The 27,303-nt window shown below is 39.3% G+C and overlaps 1 protein-coding gene across 3 annotated transcripts in view; it reads left to right on the top strand.

The window, feature by feature from the left end:
- Positions 1 to 27,303, top strand: part of fus (epithelial splicing regulatory protein fusilli) — a 103,794-nt gene that overhangs the window by 24,220 nt on the left and 52,271 nt on the right. For all 3 annotated transcript variants that reach the window (XM_034970055.2, XM_069499742.1, XM_069499741.1), the window contains exons 2-3: positions 13,115 to 13,207; positions 25,077 to 25,159. In XM_034970055.2, the coding sequence (XP_034825946.1) occupies positions 13,115 to 13,207; positions 25,077 to 25,159 (176 nt within the window). The remainder of the gene's footprint in view (positions 1 to 13,114; positions 13,208 to 25,076; positions 25,160 to 27,303) is intronic.

Genomic DNA, 27,303 nt, shown 5'->3' with positions numbered 1-27,303 from the left:
TAAAGTATAGATAGTAGGTACCTAATAAAATCAAACGTCAGAACACTAACCTGTTTATTAGTCATAACCTAATAATTTAAAATAGTTTTTAAGACATTAATTCTGTGCAATGTATCTACGTGTGAATTTAATTTAATTGCGTTACAAGTGGTTTTGTGGTCTGTACCTACTCTGTAATGATTACGATCGATTTTATTCATTGGAACCACTGCACCGTGCTCTACCTATATCAATTTTCGCGAAAGAATTTACTCATAGGAGGAGTTTATTCTTAGGGCGAGGCCACAACACTGCCACACACGTCGCATCGCAAAAATGATACCGCATCGCAAAAATTTCATCGCTTACGGCATCGTACGAGAAAACTCAGACCATCAATTTCTAGTGAGCCATGGACCGCACTACACGTATCCTACTTCTACTTGTGAATTAGAATGGCACACAGAGAGGTGTGGAGAGCGACTGAACGGGAATACGTCGTCGCATTGCAAGTTTTTACGGTGCGGCACCGCATCTGAAAGTACAGTGCATTGTGCGACGTCGTACAATTTTACGACCCGACGCGACGTCGCATCGCAGTGTTGTGGTCTCAGCCTTACCCGCTCCAAACAAACGTTTAGTAGGTACACGACAGGTCTAGATGGCAATCGGGGTATGAGGCGGGGCACGTCCTTCATACTCGGGCCATCCTGCGCACCGCGTTGAGCGCAGGGGCTGTGCAGATGTGCGGGGCGTCCCCACCGCAATTGCCATCTTGACCTGTCGCGTACTATAGTTTCACATTTCAAACTCAATGAAAGTAGACACGTTTTAAAAATTAATATCTGTGTTTGTGGTTTTCCAGATTTGCCAGAAAATGCGTAAATAAATTACCCCTCTCGCGCCATTAACTTTTTGTGTCAAATTTCATGTCAAAAGTATGATTTAAGTCCTTATTTTATAGGTGAACCCATAGAGATGGTGAACCGTACTTTAGACATGACAGTTGTCAAGAGACTCAACATAGCGTTAAAATGGCGCGTGAGGAGTCATTTTTTACGGACTATAGTTTTATAGTTACACGGGCTCAAAGATTTATTTTAATCTTTGAGCAGATAATGGTTTCCTTCACTTTAAAGCAAGTGGTATTTAATTGCTTAAAAGGCACATAACTAAAATAGTTAAATAGACCGTGCATGGAATCGAAACCTGGACTTTGGCGTCTTGACCACTAGGCTATCAGCAGCAACAAAGAATAGTAAACAAAGTATAGAGAACTTATATTTTCCGCAACAAAATTACCTTTTTACTACCAGCAAGGCATGGCATTACGTAGAATAATATATACAATTACAAAGTCTACCTTAACCCTTACCCCTGAGCCGGAAAGTTGTTTTTAATTAGTAATTAAGCGTGTTTTTCTCAACTGTCGGTAGTTAGGCTGCCCGTGGTGTCAAGGCTCTGTGACTTGGTTTTAATGGCATCGACTTCATTTTATATGGGTCCTCTCAGATACACGTGTTTCAGCTTTTCCGTACAGTTTATATAGGTTTAGTAAAAAATTACCTTAAACTTGCGCAGTAGGTGGTTAATTAAGCGTGTTTTTCTCAACTGTCGGTAGTTAGGCTGCCCGTGGTGTCAAGGCTCTGTGACTTGGTTTTAATGGCATCGACTTCATTTTATATGGGTCCTCTCAGATACACGTGTTTCAGCTTTTCCGTACAGTTTATATAGGTTTAGGAAAAAATTACCTTAAACTTGCGCAGTAGGTGGTTTATTTGTTGGTTTGAAGTGAGGCCCGATTGCAGTGGTATCCATCCCGCCGCGCGGTTAGTTTTTCAGTTAACCTTTCGCTCCACACGAAAGAGTATAGCAAAGTACTATGCCACGTGCAGACAGATCCCCTTGTCTCCAGAGTTTAATATGACGCCAACGGTAGTCACTCGAAAGTACTTAAAACGGCACACTAGGAATCACCTCGGCGTCTGTCTGTCACTGATATTTTATTCAGAAACAATTCAAGATATTAAAGAGCCGAAATCTATACATAGGGATAAACTAATTAGCATATTAATATCTGTTATTATCCACAAACTGATTAAACGAGATGGGTTAGAAGCAAAATTTTGCATCCAGAGTTCCTCTATAAAGATATGATTTTCAAAAATTCCACCCGGGTGAAGTTTACAAGAAGGGGCATTTTCTTTAACTATGTGGGCAACGCAAATTTTATCAAAACATTTTTGGTCGATATGATGACATTTTAAAGAATAAATATCTAGCTTAGGTATAGAATGGGCCCAATTGGGAATAACTGGGAAAAATCCCATGCAGCTTTTCTAGATTTTCCGAGAGATTCATTCCGAGATACTAAAGGCTTTGTGGTTTTAAAAAAATATGGGCCATTTGTGATGACGTTATAGAAATACCATTCAGATTTAAATATGATGTAGATTGTAGAGCCCATAACAGAATAGATAGGTAACCTATTAACATGTTGGACAAATAGAATCATTAGTGCAAAAACAAGTTGCTATTAAGGCTTTGCGTCACTGACCTACGTCATTTTTATAGGAATTTATTTATATTTCAATACATATTAATTTTATTTGGGAGATAGCATAGGCGTTACGATTAGCGTACTGCGACACCCTTGCACTATTGTCGTACCTACCTACTCCTAGCACAATCTTTACGCTTAGTTGGAGGGGAAAGGGGAATATTGGTCATAATTAACATGGCTAATATTCTTTAAAAAATAAATAAAAAATTGCTGAGTTTAAAGTTATTTTAGATATGCGGCTTATATTATCTAGTATTAATGTTTATCTGAGATTTCCCTCTAGGCTTTCAATAAGAACAAAATGTAGTGATTGTGGAATTAGGTTAGAATTATAACGTATTGTAATCTGTTTTAGTTACCCAAATAAATAAAATTTAAAATTAATGTACTGTGAATTGTATTATGTACCTAGAAAAATACCTTCGCCTGGGACTTGGGGTAAAAGTGTGTCTAAGTTTGGCACTTAAAATGTGCGATCAGTAGAGGTCATTCATCAAAAGTCCATTACCGTGGTTTGTTATTGCTAAGTGTTTCACGTCAGTGCATATTATTTGCCTCTATTTACTGTGACCTGTCATCTGACACCTTGTATTTGTATGGCTAGGTTCACCATTATTGAGAAATACTAGATTGGGACAACTTAAGTTAGTTCCATAAAAAGTGTGGATTTGACTCGCTCCAGCAATGCGCGGGGCTGTATTTGCTCGTTCACAATGGCATTACATTATTGTAAATTGAACATTTCAAAAGAGCGACCGCAGAGTTTCTTGCTGGTTATTCTCGGTAGGAATGGCATTCCAAACCAGTGGTAAATTATTTTGACGATTGAAAAGTACTTGTAAAAGTTTTTTTGATTAAAAATCAAATCAAATTTTTGTAATTTAGTCCCCTTTGAAGCTTTTCGTGTCGCTTTTGGTTAGTTGTGTGTTTTGGATAAAAAGTTTTTATTCAAGCAAACTTTTTCTGCCAATCGTCAAGTCACTGGTCCCGAATGCCAAACCAGGAAGAAACTCAGCGATTGCTCTTTTCTAAAATTCAATTATGGATGGGACGTAAAAAGCTGGCGAGATACATTGCATTATTCTTCGTTTAGACACACTTTCGTATTTATAATATTAAGTAGGTATGGGTGAAATCAGGAAATTCCTACGAAATCTGTACTTACAGTGTTCCTACATAGCCTGTTTATTTAGCAATGTGGTTTAGTTAGAAACGTCGTTTTCTCTAGGCAGCTAGAATCATTTTGAGCAGGATATTGTTATTTTAAGCTTTGACTCATTAATTTTTTACCGCATTGTTTAAGTTTTTACCCAGTTAAATAAATTATCTTTATTTAACAATAAATAAAACTTATTTAGTATTTAAATGTTTTTATCTATACTAATACGTATACTTAATATTATAAAGAGGTAAAGTTTGTAAGTTTGTTTGCAGGAAGTAATCCCTGGAACTGTGTGAAAATTGTTTCACGAGTAGAAAGCTACATTATTCCCGAGTCACATAATAATATTATACATATACAAGGTTATTTATTTTATTTAAAAAAAATTGAGATCCTTACGAATATAATAAATTAACGGTGGTTAATCTAAAATATAATATTATAGACATAAAAAGAAACATTTTTTTGTCTCGGTGGCCACCCTCACCGCGTATTGGGAGGCTCCAAGATCTAATAGGAGTTCTCTAAGAGGAGAGCTTCGGCCTTAATATGCATATACCTAGGTAACTACTTACGTAATCGCTGCCGCTGCGATTGTGTTCTATTACATAGGTTAGGGAACAAGTAGAAGAATGAATGGATTGTTGCATACTTGCCTCAATGTAAATTAAACCCTATTTAATTAATAATGACAAATACTTATTATAACATAAGGCATAGTCCCAGAGATCACCGTTAGATTTCATATCGACCCGGTATGCACTCAAATTATTTATTGATAGATGGTGCGATATTTTTTATTGGTCTGCTAAACACATCTCAACTTGGGTAGACACCGGGACTAGTCTACCTATGTGGCTAATTCTGTTAGGTAAACCTAGTCTTAACTAATTACTATACAAATCATTCCCGCATGGAATTGTGCCAAGAATACTGGCTGCATTTCCGCGCTGGACAGTCAGGCTGATCCGTTGCGCAAGAAATGAGCCAGCCCTTCTGTCACCAGATGAGACTGTCAATCGCGGTGAAATGTCTCGATCTCTAAATGTAAACAGAGTAAACTAGATTGAAGGAATTTTCGGTTTGATCCTGAATTGAAAATATGTCAAATATTATGTTATGGTGACGTGAAATCAAAAAAACTTAGGGCTACCTGAGTCAAATGTACTAACATTTTGACGTTTAACTCTAAGCCGTTAATGATAATAAGCGTTTTGTTAGATTTTCCCTAACTATACCGTGAACTCTGACTAAAATTATAGGTCTAAATGTATTGCTATCCCTTTCATAATTCTTCCTCCAAAAAAGTTTAGCACTAGATTTAGTTAGACCTGTGAATTTAGTTTAGTTTAATAACAATTATGTAGTGTAAATGAATTAGACAAAATGTTCGTAATGTTCTTTGAAATGGACAGCAAGCTTTATGTTTAGGTTAGTTAGGTAGTTTAGGTTTATATACGTGTGAATTAGCAACATAACCTAGATGTAAGTTGGTAATATTCATTACCGTGACTTGACAATTCTTTATGACGATCTCTCATGGGGCCGTGCGACTACTGGACTAGGAACTACGAGGGTTCTGGTTCGATTCCTCTTTCGAGTTCAATTTCACGAATCTCGAAAAGATACGATCGATCTTTAGAAAGTGATTTGGGTTTCGTAGAGCGTTGTCTCTGTCGTTAAAACCGAAAAAAACGTCACATAGGATGAGTGAGTGTATTATGGAACCCTCGTTGCGCAAGCCTGACTCGCACTTGGCCGGTTTTCATTAGAAATCAACGTCGCTGGCTCTCGTACTATATTGTTAAGGCAGGTTGTTCAACCGTGTGCGCGACTGGTTTGTTATCATTATCCTCGTTCTTTATGTTACCCTGGTATTTCGATTTGTAATATATAGGTGATGATCACAAACCGGTGTGTAAAGTACCCAGTCTAAATATATAAAAGGAAAATGTGACTGACTGACTGACTGACTGACTGGTCTATCAACGCACAGCTCAAACTACTGGACGGATCAGGCTGAAATTTGGCATGCAGCTATTATGAGGTAAGCATCCGCTAAGAAAGCATTTTTGAAAATTCAACCCCTAAGGGGGTGAAATAAGGTTTTGAAATTTGTATAGCCCACGCGGACGAAGTCACGAGCATTTAGCTAGTTCTAAATAAGCTTGGATAAAAAAGCTTGAATTTGACTCGCTCCAGCAATGCACGGGGCTGCAGTGGCTTGTATAGTATGGTATAATACCTAACATTTTAAATTGAATAATTAAAAAGAGCAACCGCCTAGTTTCTTGCTGGTTCTTCTCTGTAGGAACGGCATTCCGAACCAGTGGTAATTTAAAACTACCCGACTTTTTTTTTTTTTTAAAGAACATTAGCCATGTTAAATGACTAATATTCCCCTTTTTCCTCTCCAACTAAGCGTGAAGGTTGTGCTAGGAGTAGGTACGACAATAGTGCAACGGGCGGGGTTTGAACCGTCGACCTTTCGGTTTTCAGTCCACTCCTTTACCAGTTGGGCTATTGAGGCTCTGATATTCAAAAGCACTTGTAAAAATTTTACTTGAATAAAACATATTCTATTCTATTCTATTCTAAAATATATAAATGAATACTCTAGAGTCTAGAATACTTCAAAACAAAAACATTGATTATGTAAGTATGCGTAAAGATCCGGGTGCCCACCGCATTATTATTCCAAGAAATCACCTACAATTATACATTTAAATTAATGGAAGGGGTCACGAGTCAGGGACCCTCAGTAACAGGCACGCACTTCGAAGCAAGTGAGCATTAATAATGATAATGTGCCATCCCTTCATCTTCAACTTGAACAGAGCAACCGCCGATTTTCTTGCTGGATCTTCTCGGTAGGACTGACATTTAAAATTCCTTTGACGATTCAATATTTGAATAAAAAATGTTTCAAAGTCAAAGTCAAATGATTTATTCAAAATAGGTATAAAGGTCTGTACGCACCTAAGCTGCGCTGCGCGTCACTGCACGTCGCGGCACAGAGCGTCAAAATATTATTTCTATCATTTTGTATGGCGCATATCGCACTAGAGCGGCGCTGCACAGCGCTTCACCGCGCGTTGCCGCGCGTCGCGGCTGGGAGAATATTGTGAAGCGTAGCGAAGCGACGCGCGGTGCAGCGACGCCAGTGCGACATACCCAGCGACGCGTCGTATCGCTTCAGAATGCGTACGGCGCTCGGATAAGATACACGCGCATCGAATTAAGTATTTAACGTACGGGCGTGATAGACCTCAAAATAAATATCGTAGTTTTAATTTTTGGCACATAACGGGCTCTTAAAAGTTTATCCTCAAAATTCCCACCCCCTAGGATGTCGGCTTCCACCCTTTCCCTCTTCAATGTCGCTCATCTTGCGACGTTGTTGTTCGTACGCGATCGGGCATAGAAGTGACGCGCAAGTGACGCGAGCTGCCGCGTACTGCAGTTGTAGTGCGGTAGGTACCGTGAGCGGCCTGAAGTGACGCGCCCTGCAGTCGGACTGAAGCGACGCGCAGCGCAGCTCAGGTGCGTACAGATCTATAAATTACTCTTTTTGATGGTCAGATGTTGGATTTGTAAGATATAGTGGTGATAATTATTACACAAACTTAAAACTAAAGCTACGAGGGTTCCAAACGCGCCCAGGTCTGAGAAGAGCCCACAACAAACTTAGCCGGGTTTCTATTCTATTCTACTCTACTCAACCGTATCAACGGCTCACCACTGAGCAGTGAGCACGGGTCTCCTCTCAGAATGAGAAAGGTTTAGGAATTTAGGATATACTTAGTCCATCACGCTGGCGAATGCGAATTGGCAACTTTCACGTCGGTAGGTACCGTCTGTTAATTCTTTGAAAACATTATGGAGAATACTCAGTCGTGCAAGTTTTCCTCGCGATGTTTTCCTTCGCCGTTACAGTGCGACAAGGCTATCTTGGCGCGTGGCGATAATCGGAACTAACGTTGCCGTCAAGTGTCCCCTTTGTTCTTGTTTGAATATTCTAAGCCTTTGTTCTCCAACAGCGCCCCCCTGTCAATGTCATTCAAGTGCCAAGAGAGTCTGGTCGCACTGTAATGCAAGTAAATGTTGTATATAACGTTGCAATTGTGGATTGTAAGGTCTACATCTCCTGAGGATGCTCTGGTGTCGGGGCGAAACGGGCGTCGAGTGTGTTTTGGGATTTGTGTGGTGCTGCGTGGTGGTGGTGTGTATTGCTGGTTTTTCCTGCATGTTTAGCAGTGGGAGGGCGGGCGGTGCATGTTGCAGGCTACATGTTGCACTATACAGATTTGATATGTTTCAGCGGATTATAGCAGATTAAGCTTTTGCTTAATTTGCTATAATCCGTGTTATTAATTAAACGCGCACAACGCCGAAAAGTTAGAGGTGCGTTTCCGCCGAATAAGAAGCCGAACTTTTAAAATATACCTAGCTAGAGTTAAAGTAGGTAATATAAATATGTGTATAATGTACCTTTGCAAAAGTATGAAATCATCAGAACATAGCAATATCGTGTTGCAATTAATACTAGTGCACTGGCGGAAATGACTGGCCAATACACGCGACCACTGATTTGTAGGTACCTAGCCGCCTATTCCTATACAACTTATATATCATACATAATATAATATGTACGTTCGTCTATGGAACGTGCATAATATTAATCAAGATTACTAGGTCAATGGGAATTACCCAAATAGGTAGGTCTAACTATGTATAATATTATTTACTCCGAGGTCATTTTATTGCATAAAGCTATAAACTTTATTTAATTATTTAGATCAGTGTGAGGCTAAGCTTTATAAGAATAAAAGCCGTAATTGCCTAGTTGTTAAGACATTGGACTTAATCGAGGGATATACGGATCCCTTGATTAAGTGACTAGATCCCTTGCCTAAGTGGCTAGAACCCGGGCACGCACAGTGCACACAAATTTTTCGTAAATATCACTAATTGCTAATGCATTGCTAAAAATAAGAATCGCACAAATTCAGCCAATCACAACAATTGAGATTGTAATAATGATTGATGCAGGTTTTACGAAATCTACCTACTGATTCTATAAAGATTTCATTTTTCTTTTATGACGAGGAATGGAACTCTAAAAAACAAGAATTTTACAAATCATTGAGGTGGGTCAGGTTAAGGTAACATCATTATCGGAAACTATAGGTATCTACCTATAGTAACACTTACTCATAATTACTTTAGTAGATATCTATAATATTATTATGTCGTAATCATATAAACAAAATGCACATGTGATTAGATTACAATAGTTATTATTATTAAAAAAATCGTCACTGGGGAGAATTATGCAATATTTTTATCTGTAACTAGCTTATGCTCGCGACTTCGTCCGCGTGGACTACTCAAATTTCAAACCCCTGTTTCACCCTCTTAGGGGTTAAATTTTTAAAAATCCTTTCTTAGCGGATGCCTACATCATAATAACTATCTGCATGCCAAATTTCAGCCCGATCCGTCCAGTAGTTTGAGCTGTGCGTTGATAGATCAGTCAGTCAGTCAGTCAGTCAGTCAGTCAGTCAGTCAGTCAGTCAGTCACCTTTTCCTTTTATATATTTAGATTTATTATCTACAATACAAACAAAGCTTTCAGCAACAAATAATATTTGCCAAATAACAAATACATAACAAACGATCACCTATATTATATATGCGAAAGTGTGTTTGTTTGTTAGTTTATTGGTTTGTCCTTCAGCGAAACCGGATGACGGATTGGCGTGACTTTTTGCTTTTTGATATATGTAGTTAAATCCCGGAAAATAAAAGAGTTCCGACAGGATTTCAAAAACTTAAATCCACGCAATCGAAGTCGCGGGCATCAGCTAGTACCTATTATAGAATAATATAGAGATGAATGAATAAAGCGCGATGGGCATTTAACAGGACGTCACACTGAAATGCGCGCGTGGGCGTGTTCGTTTTGTAAAGCAATGGACTAGGTAAACATGTAATGCCCGGTCTTCACTCGCGCGCGAATCGTGGTCAAAACCGCGTGAACCAGTGGGGCCGCGCCGTTTCACTTATATACGATCTCTAAACTAAACTAAAATGACACGTCTAAATCTTGCTATCCCTATTACAATGCTGCTTGCGGAAAAGGATAGCCCTACATTTAGACCTGTTAAATTAGTTTAGTTTAGAGATTGTGTACAAGAGAATCGGCCGCAGTGTATTAAGCGCGATGAAATACTAGAACACGCGCGTACGCCTACCTGAACGTTTTGTGAAACAAGGAACTGTATGAATGGTGTTGTTAGCTCTTCACTCGCGTGTGAAAGACCGTGGAACAGCTGTAATCGCCAACAAACGCCCATCCACAGTTTTCGCGACCGTTCACGGGCTTTTATGCGACGATAGCATGCTATTGAAGAGCAGGCATCAGCAGCACGGCTTCTATATGCCTATTATCTCTATCCGGTTGTATCGAATTGCCATCCTATCCGGCTAAAGCCCCGATGCACTCTATTCCTTTACTCTCATAAGAGTAAAATAATTGATTATTTTTATTATGAACGAATTGACCTATTTACAGTGTTGGAAAAAATTACATTTTTTACCAAGAACCAATAAAAATGTTTTAAGCAAATATTTTTATAAAAATTGCGACTGTTTTTAACATTTATGTTTTTCCTCAGTATTTTATCGGGGCTCATAAATTGTTATAATATCACGTTAGGTCAGCTAAACTCCAACAATGACAAGTTGCATTAGGGTCTCAGATTCGGCGCAAATTAACTACGGTTCGTAAGCTTATTAACATTACTTTATTTAATTACTATTTAATTTTGATTGCTAATTAGCTAATCACGAAATCTTTTCAAATGAGTAGGTATCTATGACGTAATCAGGATTTATAAAATATGCTTGCGTCGTGTGCTTCGTAAGAAATAAGAATAAAAGTACCTATTCGTAATAATTAATAAGTACTTAGTACAAAGACGAACATAAATTAAGCAATAGTTACTTACTTAATTATATGCTACATGCATACCTACCTTGTTACCTCATATGGCTTTGAAATTACTAAAGTCTAAACTAATGATCTAAGGGCTTTATTTTACTGCAATTAGTTGTAGGTATACTATAAGTAAAATGAAAACGCAAAGCAAAAAGAAAACCCGGGAGATAACTCCAGCAAGTGAAGAAAGTTCGGATTTTTAAACACTTTTCATTAATTAATAACTGAATAACTGAAATAAGGTTGCCGTTAGAGACCAACGTTCGTACTTCGTACCTACTTACAGGCTACATGGTAAAATCGGTCAAGCTTTGGTTTTTGTTTGGTCGTTAAAAACTTTAACCTTACTTTAATCACCTGATATGCAACTGGCCTTAATCGACGAAGTCGTGTGCAAAAGCTAGTGAAACAATAATATGACAATGACCCCCGACTTAGAACAGCAATTACGAGCCAAGGTAATATTATAATACTCAGATAGACCGTTTAGTTAAAACACGTGCATTAACCAAATGAACTCTATTTGAATAATACGGTACGGAACCTTATAAAAGAAATCAACAGGCCCGCAGCCTGGCCCACGCGACATTCTGTGACAGCGAATAGTTCCTGTAGAAAATCGAAAAAAACCGGCCAAGTGCGAATCAGACTCGCGCACTGCCCTAGGGTTCCGTAGTACAATCGTATTTTATCGACATTTTGCACGATAAATCAAAAACTACTTACTAGAGCTCGTTAAAACCAATTTTCATTGGAAGTTTGCTTGGTAAGGTACATCATATTTTTTTTAAGTTTTATCATTATGTTATTTTAGAAGTTACAGGGGCGGAGGGACGGGGGGGACACTTTTTACCACTTTGGAAGTGTCTCTCACGCAAACTATTCAGTTAAGAAAAAAATTATATTAGAAGCCTCAATATCATTTTTGAAAACCTATCCATGGATACCCCCACACGTATGGGTTTGATGAATTTTTTTGAGTTTCAGTCCTAAGTATGGGGAACCCCAAAGTTTATTGTCTTTTTTCTATTTTTGTGTAAAAATCTTAATGCGGTTCACAGAATACATCTACTTGCCAAGTTTTAACAGTATATAACTCTCATAGTTTCGGCAAAAAGTGACTGTGACATACGGACGGACAGACAGACATGACGAATCTATAAGGGTTCCGTTTTTTGCCATTCGGCTACGGAACCCTAAAAAAAAGGAATGATAGATAGGAACTTCTTGTTCCAAATTATTAATCATTCATGAAAATGGATTGGTTGGTAACGCGGCTGGTTCCCCGCCACTCCATTGTCGCGCTGACATTTGACCGGCGCGCATGCGCAATGCCTGCCACGACCCGTTGCGCGGCCCCGCTTTACATACAATGGGGGAAAAAACGACGATTTTTTTTTGTCTTTTGATCACGCTCTGAATGTGTGTATTACAGGAGCTCGGTTTTAATGAATTGTTCATTTAGACGTGTTCAGTAGACCAATCAGGTTATTGCTAGATGACGTGCATCCATCCATACTAATATTATAAACGCGAAAGTGTGTCTGTCTGTCTGTCTGTCTTTCAGCTTTTCACGGCTCAACCGTTAAACCGATTTTGACGAAATTTGGTAGGTACAGAGATAGCTTGCATCCCGGGGAAGGACATAGGCTACTTTTTATCCCGGAAAATTGAAGAGTTCCCACAGGATTAAAAAAAACCTAAAGTCGCGGGCATCAGCTAGTAGAGCTATAAATTCTTGGAATTTGTCGCTTGTAATTGGAGTCAAACGGTACACCACACGCGCTATGTTGTTTATAAATATCACCAGCCCTGATTGGCTGGTCACGCGCAAGCGCGGTGGCGTTCTTCTCATTCGCTGAACCACGCTGAAATTAGAAACGTATAGCTCAGATTCCGTTTTACGATGAACCTATGGAGAAATTAGTTTCTACGGGCGTTGACAATGTTGGGCGAATTGAACGTTTGTAGGTATTGTTGTATGTTTGTGTAGATTAGTTGCGTTACGGCCGGTTCACATTATGCCGGTAACCGGGTCCAGTCAGTTTTTAGGGTTCCGTGCCTGAAAAGGAAAAAAGGAATGCTTATAGGATCACTTCGTTGTCTGTCTGTCTGTCTGTCTGCCCGCCTGTCTGTCTGCCTGTCTGTCAGCCCGTCGTCGTGTCTGTCAAGAAAACCTATAGGGTACTTCCCGTTGACCACCTAGAATCATGGAATTTGGTAGGTATGTAGGTCTTATAGCACAAGTAAAGGAATAAATCTAAACCGTGAATTTGTGGTTAGGTACATCACAAAAACAAATTAAAATGTGTTCATGAACAAATAATTAGTATTTTCAACTTTCAAAGTAAGATTACTATCTTCTTCCATATTGCAAGAGTTTTAATATCACAATCATTTGTTACAGGTGATAGGCGAAAGAGAATATGCAGTGCGACCCACAAGAAGGCCTTCAGAAGAATTGCAGACGGGACAGCCACTAGAAGTGGTGGTACAACAGGTGAGCAACCTATTCATAGACCTCATCAACCCATAGGTCCTAGACAGGCCAAAAAAGATTTTTTTTCCATTACAAGTTAGCCCTTGACTGCAATCTCACCTGGTGGTAGGTAAGTGACGATGTACTTTAAGATGGAAGCGGGCTAATTTGGAAGAAGTATGGCAGTTTTACTAAACCCATACCCCTATCGGTTTCTATCGGAACGCTAAATCGCTTGGCGGTTGGGCTTTGCCGGTATGGTGCTAATTAAGTCCGGCAGAAACCTCTTGACAGACCAGACCAGAGACAATTTAGAAATTATAAATTACCAAAATTCCCCAGCCAGGAATCAAACTCGGGACCTTCCATTACAAGACAACAGCGCTCACTACTGCGTCAGGAGAGTCGTCAAAAATGGGAGGGACTTATTGAGTTCATCAAGAAATTTTAAGTAGATTGGGAAGTTGACACAGGTTTAATATTCTCGTGTCTCGGAGTCTCGGAGAGTACGTAAAACTGTTTATCCTTTGCCTTTTTCCTGTCGTGTCGGATTGCCGTCTCGTCACACTATGCTAAGTAGTTTCATTCATTCATTCATTCATTCATTCATTCATTCTATAAGAATGAGGAAATAGACTGTAAGTTGACGCCAAACTTTTAGAATACTCTAAAATTCTTGTTTGCGAAGTACAATAAAAGCCCGCCCCGTGACGAATAGGCCCGTGAGGAAACGCCCGTGTAGGGCGGGCGTATTGCGTTGTATAGCTACAGAGTACAGACCCAGCATCTTTGCTCTGTGGCAAGTACAGACCTGCTGAGTACTGCCTCTCACATGAGGGCTGCGGTGACCGAAAATGTTTAGAAGAACATAAGTAGGAATAAGTTTTTAACATAGGGGGAGAGTCGCGAACATGGAAGTAGTCGACAGTTAATAAGTCGTAAAATAAACAACAAAGTATTGCAAGTCATGATCCGGGTGAAAATTGTTTTATGGCCGTAATCAAAGCTTGTTTAATCACGTGCCAAGGGTCAGGCGGAGCTGCACCAGCTAGCGAACGGCTCTAAAACTGATTTATTGCACTGCACTGTAACTTGTAGCTCAGTTTAGTGAAGGGGTTTATGTTGGTTTGGCACGTGTATGCAGCGCAGTGATTTACAAATCGGAGGTTCCAGCCCCGGCACGCACCTCTAACTTTTCGGAGTTATGTGCGTTTTAAGTAATTAAATGTCACTTGTTTGAACGGTGAAGGAAAACATCGTGAGGAAACCTGCATACCTGAGAGTTTTCCATAATGTTCTCAAAGGTGTGTAAAGTCTACCAATCCGCACATGGCCAGCGTGGTAGACTATGGCCAAACCCTTCTCACTCTGAGAGGAGACCCTTGCTCTGTAGTGAGCCGGCGATGGGTTGATCATGATGATGATGATTTTCTGTAAAAAGTTGCAGATAAGGAACAACAAATTAATTCGCTTTAATCCGCCATATCAGTTAAGTCTATACGATATATTTGCGATAAGCTCCGCCTGCCCTCCCATCGCTAAACTTGCAGGAAAAGCAGGCTGGCCGCATTTCGACTCTGGATACTGCACTTTGTTGTTTGTTGCATCAAAAAGGCGTGAAGATAACTCATTATACAGGATGTAACCAGAACGTTGGCAAAAATGAAGACAGGTGATAGTATCTACTGATGATTACTGATATGATACCACAAAAAAAAAGACACGATTTTTTTTCGTAACAGGTATATACATATACATATATCCGCCGCGTCGTATTGACACGAGTGTACGCTTAACATTGCGGGTTTGAAAAATACTAAATCACTAAAACTACAAAAGTGTTTAGGTAGTATAACAATAACGCTCAGCTATAACAGCGTTTTGGTTATACCCTGTATAAACTAATTACATCGCTAATTAATACAGCGTTACAACACGATCAGGGGCTTTGAGGAAACCCTTGAAGTGGTTAAGGTCACAAATAAAGGAACTAGCTAGGCTGTGTTGAAAAAAAAAACCCGATTAATTTAGAAATAGTTTAATTTATTTATTTAATAAATTAAATAATTATACCTACTAGCAAGTAACAGCAGGTAACTAGGCCTGATGTAATGCAAAATGTGGAGGTCTTTTTGCAGCGATATCGCGATGCAGCATCGATACAGACTCGTTGCAGCATCGATGTACTGACTACCTCTGAACGCATGTAGTGTGGACGCTATAATTGCAAGATTTATTGGAGAACACGTTGTTCGTGTTGTTGCTCGCGTCGGCGTAATTTTTTTAAATTTGTATTTTGGAATTCGCCATCTTGGTTTTTATTAAGTACTAGCTGATGCCCGCGACTTCGTCCGCGTGGAATTAGGTTTTTAAGAATCCCGTGGGAACTCTTTGATTTTCCGGGATAGAAAGTAGCCTGCGTCACTCTCCAGGTCTTTATCTATACCCATGCAAAAAATCACGGCAATCTGTTGCACCGTTGCGGCGTGATTGAAGGACAAACCAACAAACCAATAAACAAACAAACACACTTTCTTCACACACACTAAAAATTTCAAATCTCTTTAGTAGGTATTATACAGTTCATGAGATGCATCCCGCTGACAGACATAAGGCCCGACAGTGGAGGCCTATTAATAGGGCTCCGTTGGCAAAAAGCCTGAAGCCTGAAGCCCCGGAGCCCTAAAAAGTTAAAAAATAAGTTGAGAAACTGCACCGAGACAACGTGTGAACCAAAATGGCGTGGCTCGCATTTCCGCCATCGCCCCCTCGCCGGCATTAACAGTTAGGAACCTGCTTCTCCTGTTTCCACATAATGAAGCCGAAACAAAATAAAAAGTAGAGCACTTGTTCGTGAAACGTAAGGTGCGGGCACACTGAGAATAATATATCTTGGAAAAGGTGATAGTCAGTTTTTTTTTTTTTTAAAGAATATTAGCCATGCTTATCAGGACTAATATTCCCCTTTCCTCTCCAACTAAGCGTAAAGCTTGTGCTAGGAGTAGGTACGACAATAGTGCAACGGGTGGGGTTTGAACCGCCGACCTTTCGAAATTCAGTCCGCTCCTCAACCGTTGAGCTATTGAGGCTCATCTATCAACGCACAGCTCAAACTACTGAACGGATCGGGCTATAATTTGGCATGCAGATAGCTATTATGACGTAGGCATCCGCTAAGAAAGGACTTTTGAAAATTCAACCCCTAAGGGGGTTAAATAGGGGTTTGAAATTTGTGTAGTCCACGCGGTCGCGAGCATAAGGTAGTATGGCATAAACCGCATAATATCGACGGTGAAGGACAACATCGTGATGAAACCTGCACGCTTCAGAGTTCTCCATAATAAGGAATATACCTACTTCTCTGTAGGTAAAGCGAGTGCCCGTAATGTTCTCATAGGTGTGTGAAGTCTGCCAATTCGGAAGGTTATAGTAATTGACACTCAGGCTTAACAGTACATAACCTTTGAAAAAACTCAGGCAAGGCAGTCGTGTTTTTTTAAATTATCACTTAGGTACTAGCTTATGCTCGCGACTTCGTCCGCGTGGACTATACAAATTTTAAACCCCTATATCACCCCACTAGGGGTTGAATTTTCAAAAATACTTTCTTAGCAGATGCCTACGTCATAATAGCTATCTGTAGGTATGCCAAATTTCAGCCCGATCCGTCCAGTAGTTAGAGCTGTGCGATGATAGTTCAGTCAGTCACCTTTACCTTTTAAATATTTCGCGAATTCGTCTGCGTTGATTTAGGTTTTTTAAAATCCCGTGGGAACTCTGCTTTTCCAGGATAAAAAGTTGCCTAGATGTCGATGTCTGGGACGCAAGCTACCTCTGTTCCAAATTTCATATATATGTAAATCGGTTAAGCCACGAAGTAGAAAATGTGGGTTAAACGGATGGGTCTATGATTATCCCGGGAGAACTATTCGATTTTCCGGGATAAGCCGTATAAAAGTAGCCTATGTCCGTCGCTGGGATGTAAGCTAAGTCTGCATCAAAATCGGTTAAAATGACAGACACACTTTCGCATTTATAATATTAGTATGGATGGATGTATTGGATTATACCTTCGGTGTGTTAGCGATCGATCTAATTTGAAAGCAACACTAAATGTTGAATGGGAAGCTGGAAGAAATCTCTGTTTAGAGATAAGCATTTCCAATGTAACTTAATTTATTATTACTTTGTAACTACAATTTTGGTACATGAAAAAAAAATCGATATATTTCGACGTCAAATAAACAGTTCAAATATACCTACCGCTTTCCAATTCCTTCCATATCCATCAGCAGTTTAGAAATTATAAAGTCTAATTTTACTGGCCTGACTAAATCCATTTCCATAACACTTACGTAACCGTGAAACTTTTGCGTGTGATATTTCATTAGAAATAGAAAGATTTTTGGAATCCGGCCTTTCTACACTTGAGCAATTAGAAAAGACCTCGAATGGAAGAAACATCTGGATAAAATGTTTCATGTGTGGCACAACTCGAAATCAAATCACCCCCAACATATCACCGCATCATCCCTTCACCGCGCCGGCTCACTACAGAGCACGGGTCTCGTTTCAGAATGAGATTTTTTTTACCACGCTGCCTGGCCAAGTGTGGATTAGCAGATTTCACACACCTTTGAGAACATTAACTCTCAGGCATGCAGGTTTCCTCACGAGGTTTTCCTTCACCGTTAAAGCAAGGATAGGTATTTATTGTTTAACACGCACATGTTGCTCCAAAACGTTAGAGGTGCGTGCCTGGTATCGAACTCCTGACCTTCCGATTAGGAGGCGGACGTCTTAACCATGACACGACAGGTCAAGGTTATCATAATTCATATTGCATTGTAGTCTGAATCGAGTCCGTAAGACAAAATATGCAAGTGATAAGTATAAAATATCAGTATCACGACTGAGATCCTTACATCGTCGGGTAAGAAGACAGCTGATAATCCTCGAAACCGTTCTTACAGATATTTTATCAAAAATAGCTAAGAACCTAGGACCATCTCGATTAAACAAGCTCGACGACGACGAGTGGTGAGAGCTGTTGTCTTCTTAATAAGTAATATCTGTCCCTGTGTGTAGCTGTTGTCTTATACCTAAGTGGGAGATCACGGGGATTGATTCCCGAAGGAGCAATTGGGGAATTTATAATTTCTTTATTATGGGAGATTTCTGCCCTTATGATGACACCCTACCGGTAAAGCTGCGCTGCCAAGCGATGTAGCGTTCCGGCACGATGCCGTGTAGAAACCGATAAAGGTTAAGGCTATTGCCATACTCATTCCAATTAGTTATTCCGCTTCCATCTTAGACTGCATCATCACTAACTAACAGGTAAGATCGCAGTCAGGGGTACGTAAATATCGTTCGTCAACCGAAATATAAGCAGGTCAGAAGATAGCGCTCCATGTTCCTGGAGCGCTTCCGAGATGGGTTGGTAGTACAACTAGCGATGGAACCCGCCTGCCAGTTCGTGGCGGGTCAAATCTGGCGGGAGCGCGGTAGTAATACTACTAAAGTGATACTCGCGCAACCGCTAGTCTGTCGAGGGTTTTAGTGGTTTTAGTGGGTGCAAGCCCCACATAACCCCTCCGCTTCCCCTGACGGAGGGTTATGCGTCAGGCATTTCCTGTGTATAAAAAAGGGGTACGTAAATATTCGAATTACTAGAGAATTCGTAATTTGTGAAGTTTAAAGTTAGTAAGTCTCAGTATGCCCACAACTTACACGCGACCGTTGCCCGCGAAAGCCTCTGATATTTCTTAAACAAGCACTAATTATGTCAGATTCGGCGAAGGTTCCTGCGATCTTGCTCTCGATAACAACCGAGATCACTTTTGCATTACACATACATGCTTGTTATAAAAACGTTGTACCAGATATAATCAGAATGAACTCCCAATTGCTGGTGAAACTTTAAAAATGAGAAAGCTTTTTTACCGTAGATGCTATTGCCTTGTGGTTGGAGCGGTGATAGTCTAGTGGTTAAGACGTCTGTCTCCTATTCGGGGGTCGGAAGTCCTATCCCGGGCACGCACCCTCTAACTTTTAGACTTTATGTGCGTTACAAGCAAAAATATCACTTGCTTTAACGGTGAAGGAAACAACGTAAGAAAACACGCCTGGACTATCGCCAAACCCTTCTCTCTGAGAGAAGACCTTTGCTCAGTAGTAAGCCGGCGATGGATTGATGATGATGATGATGATAATGGCCGAACCAGTGGTAGATGCATCCGACTATTCGTAAGTACTTGTAAAAGTTTATTCGAATAAAAAAGATTTTTATTTTATTTTATTTTTATTTTATAATGATGATGATGTCCCTGCAAAAATCGAAAGTATGGTAAATCCTAAGATTTTGCAGTGAAACTCGAGATTTACCAAGGGAGGCAAAAATCCGAATTGTGTTGTGACTTTTTTTTAAATCGATGAAATAAATAAATATATTATAATAAAACTTAAAGCTAGCCTTATTTAATTACTATACAAATCATGCCCGCGTGGAATGGTGCCAAGAATACTGGCTGCATTTCCGCGCTGGACAGCCAGGCCAATCCGTTGCGCAAAAAATGAGCCAGCCCTTCTGTTGTGACTTGTGATATTAATACAACGTGACGACGCCAGACCGTGGCTTGTGGAAGTTCCTACAAGAGACCCATCATCCATGCCCAGCAGTGGACGTTTATCAATTGACGACAAGAATGATAAGGCTCATATTTTCAAAACTAGCTTATGTTCGCGACTTCGTCCGCGTGGACTACAAAATTTCAAACCCCTATTTCACCCCCTTAGGGGTTGAATTTTTAAAAATCCTTTCTTAGCGGATTATGCCTACGTCATTATAGCTATCTGCATGCCAAATTTCAGCCCGATCCGTCCAGTAGTTTGAGCTGTGCGTTGATAGATCAGTCAGTCAGTCAGTCAGTCACCTTTTCCTTTTATATATTTAGATTATTACGCTTATCTTAGCCAGCTATGTAAACATTGGCGAAATTTGCATAAAAATATAAGAATTATTAATGTATTCTTCCGAACAAACCTCGCTTCGTTCCACCTTGGCTTAATATAATAATTAGCTTCCACAATAATTTTAATTTATAATATGCTGTAATTACTAATAATTAATTTGAAGTGTAGGTACCTAGAGACCAGGGTACCGGAAAACGCGGATACCTAGTTAACTACTCAGAACAACATGCATTTAAGAATAACTATACTGTACCTAATTGTATAATTAATAACATACATAAAACATTTAAAAAAAAGATTCTGACGAATTGAGAACCTCCTCCTTTTTTTGAAGTCGGTTTAAAAGAAACGTTGGAGCTACAAGCCATAGAGGTAGGAATAGTAGGTACCTAGCTAAAGCCTGACCAGACCAGTAGGTAATATAAAAACTTGCTCTGGCGGCGCCGTCGTACCGGAACGCTAAATCGCTTGGCGGCACGGCTTCGCGGGTAAGGTGGTAACTAGCCACGGCCGAAGCCTCCCATCAGACCAGACTAGAAATTTGGTAATTATGAAATTCCAAACCCCTGCCGGAAATCGAAAGCGGGACTTCCCATACAGAATTGACTACCTCTACCTACTCATACAGATTTGACTGTTTTAACGGATGGTAACGAAATAAGGTATGGTAAGATGGTAACGAGATAGCGAGCAAACGAGCAGGCGGGTCACCTGATGTCAAGTGATTACCGCCGCCCATGAACATTTGCAGCACCAGAGGAACCGCCGATGCGTTGCCGGGGAATTTGTTGCTCTGCCCCTTGAATAACCCCATGTTGTAATCTAGTGGGAACACCGCCGATGGGAGTTGGTTCCACAGTTTGTATGTGCGTGGAAAGAAGGATCTGGCACAGCGGACGGGTTTGAAATACCTACCAATCGTTTAAATTAAGATCTATATAGATAAAAAAACCGGCCAAGAGTCTAATTTTTATTTGGGACTAGAGGATGCCCGCGACTTTGTCCGCGTGGATTTAGGTTTTTAAAAATCCCGTGGGAACTCTTTGATTTTTGGGAATAAAAAGTAGCCTATGTCCTTCCTCGGGATGCAAGCTATATCTATACCAAATTTCGTCAAAATCGATTGAACGGATGGGCCGTGAAAGGCTAGCAGACAGACACACTTTCGCAATTATAATATTAAGTATGGAAGTATGGATTTTTATAAAAATGAATATTAGCTATGTTAATCATGACTAATATTCCCCTTTCCTCTCCAACTAAGCGTAAAACTTGTGTTAGGAGTAAGTACGACAATAGTGCATCGGATGGGGTTTGATTCTTTCAGATTTCAGTCCGCTCCTTTAACCGATTGACTTGTTGAGGCTTATTAAATCTTGGAACTCGAAAGTACAGCCGAAATTGGCAGCGCACGTGGGTAACATGTTTGCTTTTCACTTGACATTGTATGAGAAAGTTGAGAGGCACGATAATTTTCACTGAAATCAAGCGCGTGAAAAGGGTTTAGGAAAAGTATTTTTGAGAAAAAACTGCTGAATTTATGTTTGCAAAGTAAAGTTATTTCAAGTAATGAATAAATAAACAACGTCTAATGATAAATTGTTTTAGAATTTTCATATCCCTAATCTTATTTATTTACGCCCAAAGTTGTCATTAATTTAGTGTTAAAATAGGAATCTTTTGAGCCTCGTAACTTTTAAATCAATATTTTTTTCAATATTTTATATATCAATAAACCTAGATAATGACGAGATAAATCGATATAATTCTTAGTTTTGTTCGTACAATATCGAATGTTGTTGTATTTTCCCTCCTACGTTTGTATGGAGAAAGCACCGAACTGAGCTGCCTCATCGGAAGGCCTTATATATCCACATAATTCCAGTGGTCTCACACAGGTGCAAGTTGTCAGTCAATCGCTCGCATCCCGGGGAAGTTGGAACCAGTTATGCGCCGGACACTTGCGTAACCGTTGCAGGTTCGATGCCCGGTAGAGATGTCGCTCTCTTTGATATCGAGACATTCGGTCATATTATATGACAATATATTGTATATCGCCAATATTGATCATGATCAACCCATCGCCGGCTCACTACAGAGCACGGGTCTCTTCTCAGTATGAAAATGGTTTGGCCATTAGTCTACCATGCTGGCCAAGTGTAGATTGGCACACTTCACACGCCTTTGTTATGTAGAACTCTCAGGCATGCAGATTTCCATATATTTTCCTCAGATTTAGGTTTTTCAAAATTCCTCAAATACAAAAATGGGAACTCTTTGAATTCTGAGATAAATTGGTCCATCAATGCCGTTGCAAACTGTCTCTGTACCAAATAGATGTTGCTCGCGACTTCGGCGATGAGGATTTAGACGTTTTTTAAATCCCATGGGAAATGTTTGATGTTCCGGGACAAAAAGTAGTAAAATGGTTAAACAGATGAAAAGCTAGCGGACAGACAGACACAACTTGACACAGACTTGAAGTGTAGGTAAAAAAACACTATCATAGAAATTATAAAGACACACTTTCGTTTATATGTCTAATTTTGTGAAAACCAGTTTTAAAATAGAAGTTATCTAATTCTAAGCTTCAATTACCTAAGTAGTACAAAAAGCGTTGGTTTTCAAATAAAATAAAAATAATGTTATGAATAACAGCCCCACCCCGCTGGTTGTACTTGGAGCTTAATAATATGGGCTTAGTTATAATATTATCAACTTTTTCGTATATTTCTTGGCATTGAAATCCATAATATCCGTGTGATTACAAAAAATGATTGCATTAAGATTTAAGTAGCTGTGATTATCCGGATTCGTCCTAAGCTGAGGTTTCAAGGTGCCTAAATTATATAAATACTAGGTAGGTATATTGAGAAAATAGATATGTCTGAAGGCCATTTTGATACTAATTTGAACGCTAATCTTTAGACCAATGCGATAAGTAGAAAAAAATCTTAATAGATACCGGTAGTCATTTGTTGGTAGACATTTTTGAGTATACTTAGTAAAAAAAATTCATTATATTATTCGACTGAAGTTTAATACGTAGCTAACTGCATAGTAGTAGGTGCAAAAAAATACAGATTTTAGTTACTCTTTGTAAATAAATATTTATATACAACAAACTTAAGAACCGACTCGAATAAATCATACTTGTTGAAATCGGTTTTTTTTTGTAAGGTTTCATTTAAATAAAAACATATATAACTAAAATATGATGTGTTTTCGTCACAAAATGCCAATGATTATGATTTACAACTAGATATAAATTCGAAAGCGAGTAATTTAAGATGTAGGTAATTTATGATTAAGGTAATAAATCTTAAACGTGTAATAAATTGTATGTTTTTGGTATGACATTTTTGTGACTATAAATAAATAATTATTACAAAGATTAATTCGTTACATGGGCACCCGTAGCTCATTTGTGAAAAAGATGTACTTAGTTTACAAAAAAACCGGCCAAGTGCGAGTCAGGCTCGCGCAATGAGGGTTCCGTACTGCAGTCTTATCTTTTCGACATTTTGCACGATGATTCAAACACTATGATGCATAAAAATAAATAAATTTAGATTTAGTTTTAGAATGCACAGGTGAAGCCATTTCATAGGATACCCCACTTGATATAGTTATCTTACTACGAAAATTGAAAATACTAATTATTAGTTTATGACCACAATTAAATTTTTTTTTGTGTGATATAACCACAAATTCACGGTTTTCAGATTTTTCCCCTAATACCAGCTATAAGACCCACCTACCTACCTTTCATATTCTAGGTCAACGGGAAGTACCCTGTAGGTTTCTTGACAGACCGACAGACAGACAATAAATTGATCCTATAAGGGTTCCGTTTTTCCTTTTGAGGTACGGACCCTAAAAATATGTTTACTTTCATACGTGTGTGTTGAATGATTTGTTTTTATTTTATTTTGGTCGACCTAAGGAACCTTCGATTACCTATATTCAAGTAGGTAGGTACCTGCTTGATCTAAGTACTGAACTTATTACAAAATGCATCATCATCAACACAATCGAACGCCCACTGCTAAGCTGCTCTCACATAATGAGAAAGACGTATGAAAAATTTAGAAACGAGGCGCTCAATTTGAAGAGGGTACCTTAGCAAGTCGTCCCATTCGCAACTCGTCCAATTCGCAGCTAGTCCCATTTGCATTTTGTCCCATTCGCAGCTCGTCCCGTTCGCATCTCATCCCATTCGCAACTAGTCAAATTCACTATTTATATTCGCAACTCGTCCTGTTCTTACCTCGAGGCTAGTTAGGGTTAACTAACTAATGCGCGGTTGCGTCTACATAAAATAATGTTAATTTGAGAAAACTATTGACCAAAAAAAAAGTTTGAGTAGCGCGCTCCGAGCCCCAGCGCTTTCCATACAAACAGTTTGGTTTCCATTTGAAACTAAATTTGTTTGGAGCGCGCTACGAAAACACTCTTAAATTATTTGAGTCGCGACCACTGAATAGTGAAATATCAATCCATCATTACGACGAGTTGCGATTTTTTTATTTTTTTATTTAGATACAAGTTAGCCCTTGACTGCAATTTGACCTGGTGGTAAGTGATGAAAGCGGGCTAACCTGGAAGGGGTATGGCAGTTTTTATTAAACCCACACCCCTTTGGTTTCTACACGCCATCGTACCGGAACCACCGTAGGGTGGTAGCTAGCCACGGCCGAAGCCTCCCATCAGACCAGGGCAGAAATTCAGAAATTATAAAATTCCAAATCCCTGCCGGGAACCGAACCCGGGCCCTCCCTCTAATAAGACAACAGCGCTTACCACTGCGCCAGGGAGGTCGTCAAAACCTAAACTTTTACTTGACTAGGTTTAGGACTTTAGGACCCTAGTGTTGTAAGTAATCACAAAAATAACTGGTGTGTATTCGTTGCAGTTCGACGAGTTCGTGCGGTCCCTGCAGGTGGACCCCCACTCCCCCCTCTTCAGGCTCGTCACGGACGGACAGCCACCGCTCAGGTAACAATTTATATCTTCCAACTTCTACCTAAACCTTTAACTGGTCTTCTGTTGCGTGAACAAGCTATCAGTAGACATAACGTAAGTAGGTAATTTTTTACCTCCTTTGGGGTTGATTTTCCAAAAAAATATTTCTTAGCGGATGTCTACGTCATAATAGCTATCTGCATGCCTTTCAGCTCGATCCATCCAGCAGTTTGAGCTTTGCATTGATAGATCAGTTAGTCGCTCAGTCACTTTTTCAACAGACTTCCAAAAAGGAGGTGGTTCTCAATTCGGTCCGTTTTTTATACGTAGGTACCTACATCGATTATTTCGAGGTTTCTGGCTCGATTTGCAATTTTTTTAAATCAACAGTCCATTGTGGTCCCAAATTTCTGGAGCCAACTCCTTAATCCTGATGTTGCAAGGGTTTACTGCCCGCCTAAGTTATCAAGATTCAGGAAGCGTTCATAGTGAATTAATATCGTAGGTAACAATTAGCAACGACTTCGTGCTTGGATTCCAAGTCCCAACTCCGCAACAAGAAAAAAAGCAGACTTCCAAAACCACTACAAAGTAAAAAAAATTGTTTCTACACGACGTGTATGTAGAAGTCGGACGAGCAAAATAAAAGAAACTAGAAATCAAAGCGTGAAGCTCGCCCGAGTTCATACATACATACACATGTAGCAACAAAAATATTTTTTTTACTTTGTAGTGGTTTTGGAAGTCAGTTTTTTAAAATATATTTAGAATACTTTGTGAGTCGCGTGGAAGTGGAACATCACGTGCTCTTGACTGATTACGCCGATACGGTGCATTTTCATACTAATCACCGATACCGGATGCTAGGGCAGATCCATATCATTGACTCTGACTGAACAGCATAAATCCTTTTGTGCGTCGAAAACATTGGCCTTCCTCAACCAATAATAGATAGATAATGGGGCGCAGATTGTATGGTGTTTTGACGGTGAACAGATCGTTAGGTATTTGTATTCTAATGTTTATACAATTATGTAGTTTTTGTTTTGTTGTGACGTCAATGGTTATGACTGCTACGAGTAAGTATGTCTATTTTTAACTTTCGATGATAATCATCGAGATATTTTTTGTTCATTCAGACCATTAATATAGATCTTATTTCTGTTCAATTTGCGTTGTTTCTCGCGCAAAAAAGTATTATTTTTTGTTATTATTTAAAAAAAGACAACTCAACCACTTATTGGTTTGACAGTTCCTAAGTTGGTAACAAAGCAGTTTCTGTTGAGAAAAACCTGCCACTCTTTTTCTAGTCCTAGTCTCTTGTTCTTAGTTTCTATTTTCATAAATCTAAATATATAAAAGGAAAAGATGACTGACTGACTGATCTATCAACACACAGCTCAAAGTACTGAACGGATCGGGCTGAAATTTGGCATGCAGATAGCTATTATGACGTAGGCATTCGCTAAGAAAGGATTTTTGGAAATTCAACCCCTAAAGGGGTGAAATAGGGGTTTAAAATTTGTGTAGTCGTGAGCATAAGCTAGTTCTTTTATAATTTTACAACGGTGAACAAGGACAAAATGTTAAAAATACAAAATATTGAAGATCAAAGAATAAGTTATAGTTGTCAAAAATATAACAAAAATAATAATATTATTACCTACCTAGTAGGTACCTATGATTACAGTTTGAACGCGTGAACCAACCTCAAATTGCCACCATTTTAAGACATTACGAGTTAGGTAATATTTCTTTGCGGTCCATGATGTATTCGAAAAACGTATTCTGCGCAATAACAGTTAGGTTATGATCAACCTCAATATTGCAAAAGTTTCCTCTCAAGTGGCTTTATTTGGGCCTATTTCTCGCTTTTGTAATATGAATATTATATTACATAGAATAATTACGTGTATCGTTTAGCTTATAGACGTACTAGCTGATGCCCGCGACTTCGTCCGCGTGAAATTAGGTTTTTTTAAAATCCCGTGGGAACTCTTTGATTTTTCGGGATAAAAAGTAACCTGTGTCACTTTCCAGGTCTTTATCTATACCCATGCAAAAAATCACGTCAACCCGTTGCATCGTTGCGACGTGATAGAAGGCAAACCAACAAACCAAAACACTTTCGCATTTAGAATAACGGTACTGATTAGTCTTACTTTGGTTAAGTTAAA

The sequence above is a fragment of the Maniola hyperantus genome, chromosome 7 (assembly GCF_902806685.2).
Source record: "Maniola hyperantus chromosome 7, iAphHyp1.2, whole genome shotgun sequence".
NCBI classification, from domain to species: Eukaryota; Metazoa; Arthropoda; class Insecta; order Lepidoptera; family Nymphalidae; genus Maniola; species Maniola hyperantus.
This window is presented reverse-complemented; position numbering and strand designations above follow the sequence as displayed.